The 15,028-nt window shown below is 38.6% G+C and overlaps 1 protein-coding gene across 1 annotated transcript in view; it reads right to left on the bottom strand.

Moving 5' to 3' along the window:
• The window catches only part of oxct1a (3-oxoacid CoA transferase 1a), a 118,985-nt gene that overhangs the window by 53,986 nt on the left and 49,971 nt on the right, over positions 1-15,028 (bottom strand). Inside the window, exons 8-13 of the mRNA XM_062024256.1 lie at positions 13,004-13,111; positions 12,758-12,872; positions 12,379-12,473; positions 11,881-11,929; positions 11,596-11,668; positions 6,950-7,025 (exon numbers count right to left, since the gene is read on the bottom strand). Of these exons, the coding sequence (XP_061880240.1) occupies positions 6,950-7,025; positions 11,596-11,668; positions 11,881-11,929; positions 12,379-12,473; positions 12,758-12,872; positions 13,004-13,111 (516 nt within the window). The remainder of the gene's footprint in view (positions 1-6,949; positions 7,026-11,595; positions 11,669-11,880; positions 11,930-12,378; positions 12,474-12,757; positions 12,873-13,003; positions 13,112-15,028) is intronic.

The raw sequence follows: 15,028 nt of genomic DNA, 5'->3' as shown, positions 1-15,028 counted from the left end.
CAGACTGGCGCCTAATCAAAAGCCATTACACAACTAATTTGAAGGTTGAAATCATTGAAAGTACACAACCAAACACAACGCTTATTAGTTCCCCCACGGATTTACATTGGATCTTTAGTCGTTCATCCAGTTTTTGTCTGTTTTTGCTTAATCCAGCAAGAGAATGCACAGATGTGGGTGGAGGCAAACAACTGCAATTCACCTTTATTAATTCTTGCCCACATACTTGAGGATGTGAGTTTTTGTGTGTAGCAATTGGTCTGGTAAAACAATTCCAAATCAAGTGTGTTATAACTACAGTACCAATAGTGGCATACAAGGCCCCTGTACTGGGAATGCAGTTACGAATTGCCTCCCCAAACATTTGCATTTCCGACTTTTCATCCAAACACTTGTCATTAGTCGTCCGGGTAACCGAGGCAGACAGCAGTCTGTCGCTATGTGATTAAATGAAGAGCCTTTTGTGTCAAACAGTGGAAAATGCCAGAGATGGTGAAGGGGAGAGAACAGTTTCTACTGGCCAAGTAAAAACTGTTGGATTATGAAGGCGGTCCTGTTTTGTAGTGTCTCTTGTAGTGTACAAGCTAAAAAACAGGGATTTGGTGGGTTGCCATCGAAATACAAATATGCATAACAAACTCCATGTTGGGGAAATAAACTGTTGCTGTTTGCAGTGTATTTTGGAATGGAAAGGACGTTCCAAAGATAAAGAAAATCTATTTTTGAAACAACGTTTTGGTTTTTATATTTGTTTTTCGATATATAGAGCGGACCTCCATTTTTCACAGGTTTTCAACAAAAATGATTACCAAAAATATGTCTTGGTTTTGGTACGGCTAAAAATGGTGCCTAAAAAATAGTCGCAAAACATTACTAGATAAAGTAAACTACATGTCTTGTATGTAACATTATCACTGGAGGAGTGGAGAGCAAGGCTGAACATGTTACACAGTAAATGCAAGTAGGAGCAGCCAAAAGGGTATGCTAATCGCTAAACTAGTCACTTACATAACTTGAATCAAAGCATACACATACAGGGATAATACAGTGGATAATACTAGAGTGAATATACCAATATTTTAATTTTCATAAAATCTGTTTTTTATTGTTCACAAATACAGTAGTAAATGGTAGTTATTGCTTTTGTTTAGTTATTGAGTACTATTGATTTTGTTTTGCTTAAATAATTGTATGTCATAAAAGAAAAAAATTAACAACTTAAAATACAGTGTTGACATTGTTACAATGTCAGTACTGTAGAATACTGTAGCACTGACGATAAATATGTTTAAACATTTAACAAAAATTGTAATTAAATTTAAATGTAATTAAAAAAGGTGATTGGTATCGGAATCGGTAGCATAACACGCTGATTGAAACATCCCTAAACTAGATTACGGCAGATAAAGTATCTTGATATCACTAAATATTGTTGGAAACTACACCTTGCTGAACAACAGCAACTAAACATTGAGAAAAAACATTAACTTTATACTATTAAAGCAACTGCCAAATTAGGATGGCAGCAAAATATTTATCTTGCAACAGGAGTGTGACTGCAAAAACTAAGCATGTACATTATATATGTTTGGTTTAAGTTTGCAGTCGCAATATGTTACATCATACAATTTACATATTCTCATTTCTCTTTACCATACGTCCAAAAAGGAGTAGGAAGAATCAACGCTTGTTTTATCCTACCCCTTCTACAATTCATTGCTATTCCTGACACATATGATTACTTTCTATTGTCATATTGTAATACAATTTACATCAATGAGGAACAACAGTTCTCTTGATAGGCAGTTAATCAGTTATAATTCCCATAATGAGAAGGGTTGTATCTCATTCAAGGTTCAAGGCGTTTATGAAAATGTTTCTTCCTTGTATTTTGTAAACACTTCCAGTTTGAACAGCCTCTTGAAGTGGATCATATTAGTTCAACATTGTTGGACTTCTTTGCTTAATCTATTCCATAATTTCATTCCACAAATTTACATACTAAAGAACATAAGTGGTGTGCATGCATACAAGTGACATTTTTCTTTAAGGTAATATTTCTCCTCTTTTGTTGAGAACAAATGTTGTCCATTCTTGTGTAGCAGGTTATTGTTTGCTTTGTGCATAATTTTAGCTGTTTGCAAACACACCAAATTATTCAATTTCAATAGTTTTGATTCAATAAATCGTATGCAGATCCTGAATACACAAAAACAAGTAGGTAAGAAAAGTCGGTTTTGCATAGTAGGTCCCCTTTAAAGGCCTACTGAAACCCACTACTACCGACCACGCAGTCTGATAGTTTATATATCAATGATGAAATCTTAACATTGCATGCCAATACGGCCGGGTTAACTTATAAAGTGCAATTTTAAATTTCCCGCTAAACTTCCGGTTAAAAAATTATTTTGGATATGACGTCACGAGGGCAAGGGAAGTGTTCGGAGCCCGTAGAATCCTATACAAAAAGCTCTGTGTTTTCATTTCATAATTCCACAGTATTCTGGACATCTGTGTTGGTGAATCTTTTGCAATTTGTTTAATGAACAATGGAGGCTGCAAAGAAGAACGTTGTAGGTGGGATCGGTGTATTAGTGGCTGGCTGTAGCAATACTTGGATAGCAGACACCTAGCCGATGCTAGCCGCCCACCCCACGGATGATCGGGTGAAGTCCTTCGTCGCGCCGTCGATCGCTGGAACGCAGGTGAACACGGGTGTTGATGAGCAGATGAGGGCTGGCTGGCGTAGGTGGAGCGCTAATGTTTTTATCATAGCTCTGTGAGGTCCGGTTGCTAAGTTAGCTTCAGCGTCGTTAGCAAAAGCATTGTTAAGCTTTGCCAGGCTGAGAACTATTAACCGTGTAGTTACATGTCAATGGTTTAATAGTATTGTTGATCTTCTATCTATCCTTCCAGTCAGGGATTTATGTATTTTGTTTCTATCTGCATTTGAGAATGATGCTATCACGTTAGCTCAGTAGCTAAGTGTGTCACCGATGTATTGTCGTGGAGATAAAAGTCACTGTGAATGTCCATTTCGCGTGCTCGACTCTCATTTTCAAGAGGATATAGTATCCGAGGTGGTTTAAAATACAAATCCTTGATCCACAATAGAAAAAGGAGAGAGTGTGGAATCCAATGAGCCAGCTTGTACCTAAGTTACGGTCAGAGCGAAAAAAGATACGTCCTGCACTGCCTCTAGTTCTTCACTCTAACGTTCGTCATCCACGAATCTTTCATCCTCGATCAAATTAATAGGGTAATCGTCGCTTTGTCGCTCCGAATCTCTCTCACTCCATTGTAAACAAAGGGGAATTGTGAGGAATATTACCTCCTGTGACGTCACGCTACTTCCGGTACAGGCAAGGCTTTTTTTATCAGCGAGCAAAAGTTGCAAACTTTATCGTCGATTTTCTCTACTAAATCCTTTCAGCAAAAATATGGCAATATCGCGAAATGATCATGTATGACACATAGAATGGATCTGCTATTCCCGTTTGAATAAAAAAAATTCATTTCAGTAGGCCTTTAAATGAAAAGCAAATGCTAACCGCACTACCTGCTAAAGCAAAGATATGCAACGCAAGTTACGTTTAACAGCAAACCGCTCTCTCACACAACGCCACACACGCTGTCTACCATCTGCTCATAACAGTGAAAACGGTAATTCATCTGTAAAGAGAACACCTCTCCAACATGCCAGACGCCATTGAATGTGAGCGTTTGCCCACTCAAGTCGGTTACGACAACTGCAGTCAGGTCGAGACCCCGATGAGAACGACGAGCATGCAGATGAGTTTCCCTGAGATGGTTTCTCACAGTTTGTGCAGATATTATTTGGTTATGCAAACCAATTGTTGCAGCAGCTGTCCGAGTGGCTGGTCTTAGACGATCATGGAGGTGCACCTGCTGGCCTGGTGTGGTTACACGCGGTCTGCGGCTGTGAGGCTGGTTGGATGTACTGCCAAATTCCATGAACCGCCTTTGGAGACGATTTATGGTAGAGAAATGAACATTCAATTCACGGGCAACAGCTCTGGTGGACATTCCTACAGTCAGCATGCCGACTGCATGCTCCTTAAAAACTTGTGACATCTGTGGCATTGTGCTGTGTGCAATAATTATGCCGTTTAATCAGCATCTTGATATACTACACCTGTGAGGTTGGATGGATCATCTCGGGAAATAAGAAATGCTCACTAACACGGATTTAGACATATTTGTGAACAATATTTGAGAGGAATAGTTATTTTGTATAAATAATATATAAAAGTTTTAGATCTTTGAGTTCAATTCATGAAAAATGGGAGCAAAAAAAAAAGTGTTGCATTTGAATTTTTGTTCAATGTATATTGTCAATATTTGCCACACATGTCAAGCAATAAGCAAGTACTGTTCCGACAGCATGTTAAACATATTTTTATTTACCGGTAAATGTAAAATAAACCTAGAGAGTGCTAGTCCAGTGCGGAGGTGGACATAGATATTTTTATTTTGTGTGAACAGTTGGGTGCCAGACCCCCGCATTTAAAGAGAGCTTGAGTCATCTCCAAAACACGAGCAACATGTCCTTTAGTCTACTACAGCCACTTTGTCTCAAGCCATTGTTGATCCAGATGGTTCAGCCTGACTGGAGATGTAAAAGCATTTTAAAGCCCTCATCTGGAAAACGTTCATCTGCATTTGCATTCTGAGAGTGTTCATAATCAGAATAATCACGCAGAGAGCGCCACACCCCCAACTCCTACGTTAAAACATTTCCAATTTCACGCTAAGCGCCCATCTTTAGATAGTGAATCATTTTCATTATCGTAGAAGGTGGGGATTGTAATTCGCTTCATCCACCTTTTCAAAAGAGGGGATAATGAGGATTGGGGTGTAGGTGAGGACGGTGGCTTGCAAGTCCGCTGTCTAACGTCAGTATGGCCAAACAAGATAACCGCTGAGTAAAACCTATATTGAAAAGCAGCTACATAAAGGACTGCTCTGCTAATTACCAACACACAACCACAGTTAATGGAAAATACTTTGCTGTCTGTCCATCTCATGGCCAATCTTTTAAAATAACACACTGCCTGAAGCAACATGCACACTTCAGTCAAGTGGAAAACCACAATGTGCCAGCGGCAACTTTGTGTCTGGCACATGCCCCCATAGGCTTTTAACTGGTTCTTGACCTTGGTAATTATTGAGGAGGGCTGTGGCCACTGTAGCCCAGAATCCAGTTGACCTGATCAAACATCAAATCCCATGCCCACTCATTACACTGTAAGCGCCTACAAGCCCATTCCCAGAGAATAACAATCATTCATGTTCTGGTAGGAGTCAGTAACATAACAGCTAAAGCATTGTAGTACTTAAAGAAACCCCAACAGTTGTTAGCAAACAAAAAACTGTTTTATTTTCATTCTCAAGTAGGTAAATATTTTTGGAAGAAAACAATTTGATTGGGCTGCTTATCTATTTCAATAAAGCTTGCTTTCACCAAGTCACCATTTAGTTCAGTATGGTACAGGTAAGGTCTGGTAGTTCGATTGGGTCCTCCATAAATGTGACCCCCCACAACAGATATGTAGTCCACCCAAGTCCCAAAGCATTATCTGTTAATCTGCTTCATCTATGTTGACTGCGGGGTGCCATCAGTGTTGTGACCACTCATCAAGAGCCCGAGTCGAGTGGCACCTACGAGCCGAATAATTCTTAAGAAATTGTGCCGCAGTATCTTAGTTGGCTGAATGACAACCTAGTATCATCAGCCCGGATGTTGGGCCTCGGGCGCAGTTGGGTGTTCCAACAGGACAACGACCACAAACACACGTCAAAAATGGTAAAGGAATAGCTAAATCAGGCTAGAATTAAAGTTTTAGAATGGCCTTCCCAAAGTGTGGACAATGCTGAAGAAACAAGTCCATGTCAGAAAACCAACAAATTTAGCTGAACTGCACCAATTTTGTCAAGAGGAGTGGTCAAAAATTCAACCAGAAGCTTGCCAGAAGCTTGTGGATGGCTACCAAAAGCGCCTTATTGCAGTGAAACTTGCCAAGGGACATGTAACCAAATATTAACATTGCTGTATGTATACTTTTGACCCAGCAGATTTGGTCCCATTTCAGTAGACCCATAATAAATTCATAAAAGAACCAAACTTCATGAATGATTTTTGTGACCAACAAGTATGTGCTCCAATCACTCTATCACAAAAAAATAAGAGTTGTAGAAATTATTGGAAACTCAAGACAGCCATGACATTATGTTCTTTACAAGTGTATGCAAAGTTTTGACCACGACTGTAGCTGTTGTTTTCTTCGAGTTTGTAAGGTGAACATTGACATTGATTCGTCTGGCATCATGACACTTTTTACAGTTTGTAGTTTGATTGAGGTCATGTCATTGCCAGTCTTCGTTAGATTGGTGGAACAGAATCAAGCGTCACTAGTGCTTACATTGGATTGGTGTGAAAGAGTCATGTGACAGTGCCAGCTGGTACAAGTCTCTCTAAGAAGATTATAAATAAATGTAATGACGATATAAATAAAAGTAGCGATTGGAATTAAACTTAATGCAACAGAGTAAAAGAAGCGTTCCTTCTTCACAAAACTCAAGTAAAAGTAAAAAGTATATTGCATTAAAATTAGTCTGACAAGTACAATTTATTCAAAAAAATACATGAGTAAATGAACCGGAGTAAATGTATCGCGTTACTACCCACCTCTTACTATACTACAAGGAGGAAGACAAAGATATTGCCTAATTTCACTTGAAAATACAAAGAACAAGTCAGCCATCATATATATATTGTAGTTTTTCACTAGCTGTCTGTGCCCCAGCCCGATTTAGGTCCCAACCCTCCAATTAAAAATCACTGATATTGCAATTTAATAAGATTACAACACAAATGTCAGCTGTAACCGACTATTAAGAAAAGTGCATCATCCAAAGACAAACTTACCGGAATCATCCAGTTGGCAAGGTCTCCAAACTTTGACACCTGCATGGCTCCCAGCATTGTCAGGTTGATGTGACCGCTGAAGAGAGACAAACGCAAGTTAGGTGTCAACGTGTGAATCCGAGCCCTTGAATATCTCCCTGTTGGTACCATCCATGGTGAAATCCTAATTGGATCGTCAAGATATTCAATAATGTATTGTTGTCATCATAATAGATAACACGAATATAACATGAGAAGAATGTAGTAGTGCAATGTAGTGCGAATATGTAATAAGGAACATTATTATCAGTAACAGCAGAATACAACCATAAAGTGAGATAGATAAACTGTAGGAGCTGAAATGTGTACAGTATGAGTTTTGTTTTGTAGAATTTGAGTTCACAGTTATTGTAGTTGTGCAGAAAAGAGTCTGATGGAACAGGTGGGTGGAGAGGTGAGAGGTGAACAATGCTTTTTCAACAGTCTGACTGCCTGAGGATACAGGCTGTTGGTCATGCTGGAGGTTTTGAACCTGCATCTCCCTCCAAATATTATTTTAGGTAGACAATGCAGCTCTCATACAGTCCTTGATATTGGCTTGATTTACAACCCTGTCAACTGGTTATAATTTGATTGCTTTATGCGCCTATAAGGAAAGCATCAGCTGAGTTCTTGAAAAGGTCACAATGATATTTTGCAGTCTCAATATCGTCACTATACAAGCTTAACAATAAAAATAAGTTATCTTTTTGTGATTTATTTTTAGTGAAGCCCCATAAATCAGTGTACACAGGTTTAGGCCAAGGTTCAATGCGTGGTCGTAGCCAGTGTGACTGGTCAGTGTTATTTATGAGCATTGTTGGATTTCCAATGGGTGCACACGAACAACTGATGCGAGTGCAGGTGCGCAATCTCAGACAGCTGGCAAATCTATGAGAAACCAAGGACTTTGGGAATATTAGCAAGGACTGAGTTTGTGGCAGCTTACGTCACAAAACCTTTGTGAGTTAGTTAACTACTGGCTGTGTCCTGTGATTACAGTGTGTATTCAGCTAGAATAACATTAACAAATATATAGTGAAATGATCAATGAGGCATGAACAGTGTTAATAACAGCGTTACTTTCACTAGTAATGAGTAATCAAAAAATATACTTTTAGGTGACAACGCCGTTAGCGGTAGCTTGATGTAACGTGGCACGCTACTTTTGATGTGGTTTTAGTTACGTCAACAACAACACAGCGTCATAAGTGTAAGTTCAATGCAGGAAATCTCGTTTTACTTGTGAAAGCAACAAGCAATACTGCACTAAAATGAATTTCATATCAAATAAGAGGCAGCATCACATGGTGACACAGCAAAAAACATATGCACACATATCCTAATGGGAATAATGAACAACAAATCAATGATTGAAGTGACAAACTTGCCATCCATACAATACACCATTTGTTGAAAAGGAGACGCGAGAGCCATCAAAGCACAGTCAGTCTCTTTATTAACCAAAGGCAACACATTCCAGTGAAAAGAGCTGGCGTAAGAGCCGAGACACTGCCGCAGCTGACGGCTAAAGTTAACAAACACAGCTCCGTTGAAACCCTCGATGATGTCACCTGGCAACAGGCCCAGCATTTTACACTGTGATCTATGTGAAATGTTTATAAACTGCAATTTTTTTTTTTAAATACTTACTTTCCCATGTAATTAATTACATTTACTTAAGAGTAATTCCGTTCGTAATTCAACTACTTTTTTGGTAAAGTAATAATTAACTATAATAAATAATTTTTTAAAAGTAATTTTCAGAACACTTGGCATATATGGTTTTGGGCGTTTTACAACAATTCCTTTTGAGGTATTGTTTAATGTTTATTATGAGGATTTTTGTATTGTCTGACTTATAAATGGTGTTAGAATGTTGGATACTCTTGTTGAACAATGTCAAAGCATCAAATCATAAGGTTCATGCATTTGGGCGTTAGCTTACACGCAGTTTTGTATGCCTCCGCCTGTGGGAGTTTGCATTCTGGCGACATCACGGCGAGATGGACATACTTTTGTGAACATTAAATATAATATGCAGCTTTGAGGAAACAAAAATAAAAGGTATGATAAAGTACACTTTTAATCTAATCTTAGCAAGCACACAATACAACTGATGTGCGATATGCAGCGACATAAAAGCTGATAAAAGCAGCTGTTTTTATGCAAGTCTGTATCAATCGGAGTGTGTTCACGTGTACCTAATGTTGTGACCAGGTGAATCTACATTTTGAAGTTTATTTTCGACTGTGTCTGAATGAAAATATCGGTGACAAATTCAAGACATATTTTTAAACAATGTACATTTTCAAAAGATAAATTATGGTACTTTCGGAGAGGATGGATGTGGAAATAATGTCAAGGTAAAATAGGGTACAACCCATTTACCATTTAAAAATCTACACAAAAGCATATGCAATACATATTATCTTGACCAGGGGTCTGCAACCCACGGCTTTGGAGCCGCATGTGGCTCTTCTGCCTCCTTGTTGTGTCTCCCACAGATTTTTTCAAACCCAGAGTGAGAACATTTTTCATTTTTAAAAAGAGTTCTATACCTTCCCACTGTCTGTGAGGCCGTGAACGGCTGAGTCCTGAAGTGCAAAGGAAGGTAAGTAAAAGAGAATGGAAGCCTGTGTGTTCAGTTCAGATTCTCGAGTGTGCAACCCCTTGGGTAAGCTAATCATGAACACTTTACAAAAAAGAAAAGAGAAAAGAAAAAAGGTTTAATTTCACATGTACAGATTGCTTTTCCTGCAAAATATAAAATAAAAAAGATGAAAACTTTTAAAAGTTTATAAGTAGGGATGTCGGCCAATAATATCGGTAGTCCGATATTATCGGCCGATAGATGCTTTAAAATGTAATATCGGAAATTAATGGTATCGGTTTCAAAATTATCGGTATTGGTTTAAAAAAGTAAAATGTATTACTTTTTAAAACGTCGCTGTGTACACGGACGTAGGGAGAAGTACAGAGCGTCAATAAACCTTGAAGGCACTGCCTTTGCGTGCCGGCCCAATCACTTAATATCTACTGCTTATGACACACTCACAAGTGAATACAACGCATACTTGATCAACAGCCATACAGGTCACACTGAGGGTCGCCGTATAAACAACTTTAGCACTGTTACAAATATGTGCCACACTGTGAACCGACACCAAACAAGAATGACAAACACATTTTGGGAGAACATCCGCACCGTAATACAACATAAACACAACAGAACAAATACCCAGAACCCCTTGCAGCACTAACTCTTCCGGGACGCTACAATATACAATATACCCCCCGCAACCCCCAAACCCCAACCCCCCAACGCCGCCCAACTTGAGTGGAAGTTGTTCTCTTATTTTGGAAAACCTTGTTACATTGTTGAATGCATCCAGCGGGGTATCACAACAAAATTAGGCATAATAATGTGTTAATTCCACAACTGTATATATCGGTATCGGTTGATATCGGTATCGGTAATTAAGAGTTGGACAATATCGGAATGTCAGATATCGGCAAAAAAGCCATTATCGGACATCTCTATTTATAAGCTGTGTTACGTTTTGCGGGTCTGTACCATTTTTCTTTAGTTGAAGAGGTGTAGATGTATGTTTTAAATGTAGATGTAATCATTAGAGGTCCCTTTTGAGAATTGCATAGAGGGCTCCATTAAATCCTCTTGAGGGACGTACCGTAATAAGCCTTTTGGGCCACAAGTTTCCCACCCCTGGCCTGGTTTAAAAACAACCATGCATAAGCCAGAATGGACCAGTGTTTCCCATAAACTGCCAAGATACCTGTGGCGGTGGGGGCGTGGCTATGGGCGTGGTCACCATGACATCATTGAATAATTTGCATAATTTACTACAATGATATGATTTTCTCTAAAAAGGCTAAAAAAATGTATACTTACTAATTAATAATAACAGTTTTGTTTTAAACGTCCATCCATCCAAACATTTTACAATATAATTACAACACTTTATGTACATATTTATATACAGATTTGAACAATAAGTTATTCACTGAAATATATTTATTAATTGTGGTTCTTACAAAAAATATATCTTATAAAAATATAAAAGCTAAAATGTCTCTTAAAGCTCTGCCCCTTTAATTAGTGCATACTAAATAATTTAACTTTAGCCTACTACTACAACCATATTATTTACCAGCAACATAAAGTGAAACAGAGGCAGAGGTGTCCTGCCACAGTCAGTAACAAATAAACAGAAAACAGTAGTGGTGGTAGATAGACACAAAGCTTCATCAAACATCGGATCCACTGAACAAAGAGCTCCAAAAATCTTGATCCTACACTTCTCTTTTGTAAAGTAAATCTGAACAGCCGATATGGGCATCTACATCAATTATATGATTTGCCTAAGAAGCTGGACAGGACAAAAAAAAAAAAAATCTATTTGTGGCGGCCTTAATTCTTTCGTGGCGGGCCGCCACAAATAAATGGATGTGTGGGAAACACTGTGGCTTGTGTTCAACTTGTAAAGTTCCACTGCACTTTTAAACGGAGGAGAATTTGACATTATCAGCAAGTACAACTAAGCAGTCAGTCAAGCCTGCATATGCCACACGTATCTGATTTTCAGAAACTACTTTCAAAGTCTTACCCTCGGATCATGGCAAATGACTCATCGCTGGAAAAATAGGCAGCTCCAGGGAGCACCGTGACAGTCTCTTTGCCTGCAGAACAGAAAAACTGAAGTGATTATTTAATAATGCAATTGACTAAACGTAATACTTGCTAAGCATTAGAATGTTTCAAATGAATTATGCAATAATACAAATGTTCAAGAAGTGTTCATGTTATATGACAGTTAATACTTTAATGAGCATTTGCATTTCAGACTTTGACTGCGTTAAATCCACCACTGGTATATATCTATGAGCCTTACCAGCATTAATCAGGTCTGCATCTACTTCAGCGTCAGTGGGGTATGGGCCCTGCAAAGATAACACCAAGATAAAATGGGATGTGTGCAAAGGACAGCTGGACACAATCAAAATACTCAGATGACAAGATGAGACTTTGATTTCTGAGGGGGAGAAAAAGACTGCATTGCTTTGTTGAAAAACAACAAACAGGCGCGAGTAATTAAAAGACATTTTGACAAATCAGACACTGACACGAACGCCTACACTCTCCTGTCAACAAAAGTTGATTGGAGTCATTCTATCGCAGCACCAGCAGCATTATTTCTTTTAGACTCAGACAGCAAGTAACGACTTGGAGTAGGGAAATGAGGAAAATTAGTCTAGCCGTCACGTGTCACATAATAAATTGAACACATTTGAAAAGAAGGCCCCTCGTGGCTATTATTCCTGCTTCATGCAAAAAACTGCAGTAAATCCACTTGTTAAAGCTTTAAACATTTCATCTTTAGGCATCTTACCAATCCCAAAATGCCATTTTCGCTTTGCAGATGCACAGTGATGTCTGGTTTGATGAAATTGCTGGCCAACATGGGGATGCCAATACCGAGGTTAGCTGGTCAGCCATTCATTAAGGATGAAATCTGTTATCATGCGATTAAAAAAAAATAATCTAAAGATGATTTGAAAAAATGGCTTCTGGGAAAGTTCTCAAAAGTCCCATAAAATTGGAGGCAAAACCTGCAAAATGTATTGGTCAAATGACCGACAAATATTTGGCGGTGGGGCTAAAAGTCTTCATTTCATACCCTGATAGACTAATTCATTAACTGTTTATGGTGTCCAACACCAATAATAAGGGCATACAAAAATCGTCATGACATTTCAGGAAAAGGATACCATACATCCCATCCTCAAACTCCAAAGCTGCACGGCGAATTATCCTTTCCCGAACAATATCGGAATCTTTCTTTGGTTTGGGCTTCTCCTCTTGGCTTTTCTGAACTGTGCGTTTCTGAAAACAGTCAAATGGATCATTTTAAACTCTGCAACACAGAGTTACTATTTAGAAAATGTTGTACCTACAATATTTAAAAATAAAACAAAACAAAAGTCCATTGTTTTTCAAATTCAAACCCTCTGTACCTCAATCCTCTTTTCATAGCTGCCTCCCTGGACAATTCTGTGAACGTAGATACTTGGGATGTGGATGTCCTCTGAAGCAAAAGTCTCAACATCCACCACCTCTTCTACCTAAGTCAAAAAAAGGTTAAACAGTTAAGTACGTAGGGGTACTTTTACACCAAAACAAAGGACATTGGACTACATCCAGTTGTGATCTTTTTTGTGTACTCTCCCTTCTCTGTTGACCAGTGAATGGGCTGCAGTGTCTATCGCAACCCTTTTGGTGTCATACGTCAATGTTTGGTTCCTTAACAGCGGAAGTGTGAATTACCCAAGGACCAGATCCTTCAAAAATGATTACTTTTTCTAGTGAAACACCAAATTTTGTTTGGTGCTCCTGAAAAAATGTTTTGCTCCATGGCACCCATGTATTCCAATCAATCTTGCTCTTCAGCACTTGTGTTGATTCTTTTTTTTCTTTTTTTTGTCCTGTTCAGTATTTGTGTTGATTCTGATAAACACACTAAAATTAGACTGTGAGAGACGGTGAGAAGCATGATTTATGATTTTTATCGTGCTCTGTTTGTGTTGTGTTGTGCTTGCTCGTTTCTCTTGTATTATCTTTTAACCTGCCCATTGTACAGCACTTTGGCTACCCCTGTGGTAAATTTTAAATGTGCTTTATAAATAAAGTTGATTTGATTTGATTTGATTTGATCTAGAATAAACTTTAAAGGAGCAAGGAAGCGAGAATGCAGCAGATCACTCGATGTAAACATAGAGACACCCGGGAGTGATCGCGACACCACTATAAATAGTTTGTCTGCGTTAGCGCTTATAATAACAATATCACCAATACTTGGTTAATATTCAAGTCACGAAATGTAAATGTATGTGGTCGGGGTTAGGGCGGGGGCCGTCGTTGGGGCGTGGTCGGGGCATGGTTAAGAGGGGAATATATTTAAGCTAGAATTCACCAACTCAAGTATTTCGTATATATATATATATGAAATACTTCACTTTCAGTGAATTCTAGCTATATATATATACATATTTATTTATTTATTTTATTATACATATAAATAAAAGAAATACTTGAATTTCAGTGTTCTGGAGGCTATCCAGTAGATGGCAGTATTGTCCTGTTTAAGAGTGTCACAACATTGCTGTTTACGGCAGACGAACTGCTTTACGGTAGACTAAACGTGACTGCTGTTGTTGTGTGTTGTTACCGCTCTGGGAGGACGTTAATGAAACTGCCTAACAATAAACCCACATAAGAAACCAAGAATTTGCCCTCGATCATTCTACAGTTATGACGTCATTGGGCAGGCAAGCTGTTTATATTGTGGGAAAGCAGACGTGAGAACAGGCTGTCTCCACTCAGGTCCGCATTGAACTGGAGGGGGCGTGGCCTCCAGCTCCGGCTGAATACCGGGAGTTTGTCGGGAGAAAATTTCTGCCGGGAGGTTATCGGGAGAGGCGCTGAATACCGGGAGTCTCCCGCTAAAAACGGGAGGGTTGGCAGGTATGGGTATATGTGTTACTTAAATAATAATATTTCTGATTAACACATGGTTTCATATCGTTTGACAAAATTGTAAACTCTAAGTAGGTTAGATATAATTACTGAATACAAAAATCGCGAGTAACGTTACTACTTCAGCGTTAATATTAGAGTGGAGCCCGGGCCTTTGAAATGGAAAAGTTGGGCCCCCAGGTCAAAAAGTCACATAGGAATGCTTCACAGTAATAATGAGTGGATATTGGATAATGAGAGTTATATAGTATACAAAGATATAGCACTGTAGTCGAAGTGGCAATATTAGGTATTGCAAAATTGGTGAATAAGAAAGTCCGGGGGTTAAGGGCTAGATTTTAGAGTGATTATGGTTTGGAGTTGGAGACCTCTGGTCAATCACAAAGCTGAACACTGAATTGATATTGTGAGTTTAAGCAGGTCAGATGTCTGCTAAATAAATAATGTTAATTGTATGTTGTTACGTTAAGCAGGAAACATTTCTATTTAAGAAAAATATGTATTTC

The sequence above is a fragment of the Entelurus aequoreus genome, linkage group LG17 (assembly GCF_033978785.1).
Source record: "Entelurus aequoreus isolate RoL-2023_Sb linkage group LG17, RoL_Eaeq_v1.1, whole genome shotgun sequence".
In the NCBI taxonomy this organism is placed as follows: Eukaryota; Metazoa; Chordata; class Actinopteri; order Syngnathiformes; family Syngnathidae; genus Entelurus; species Entelurus aequoreus.
The sequence above is the reverse complement of the archived record's forward strand: the minus strand, read 5'-3'. Positions and strand labels throughout refer to the sequence as shown.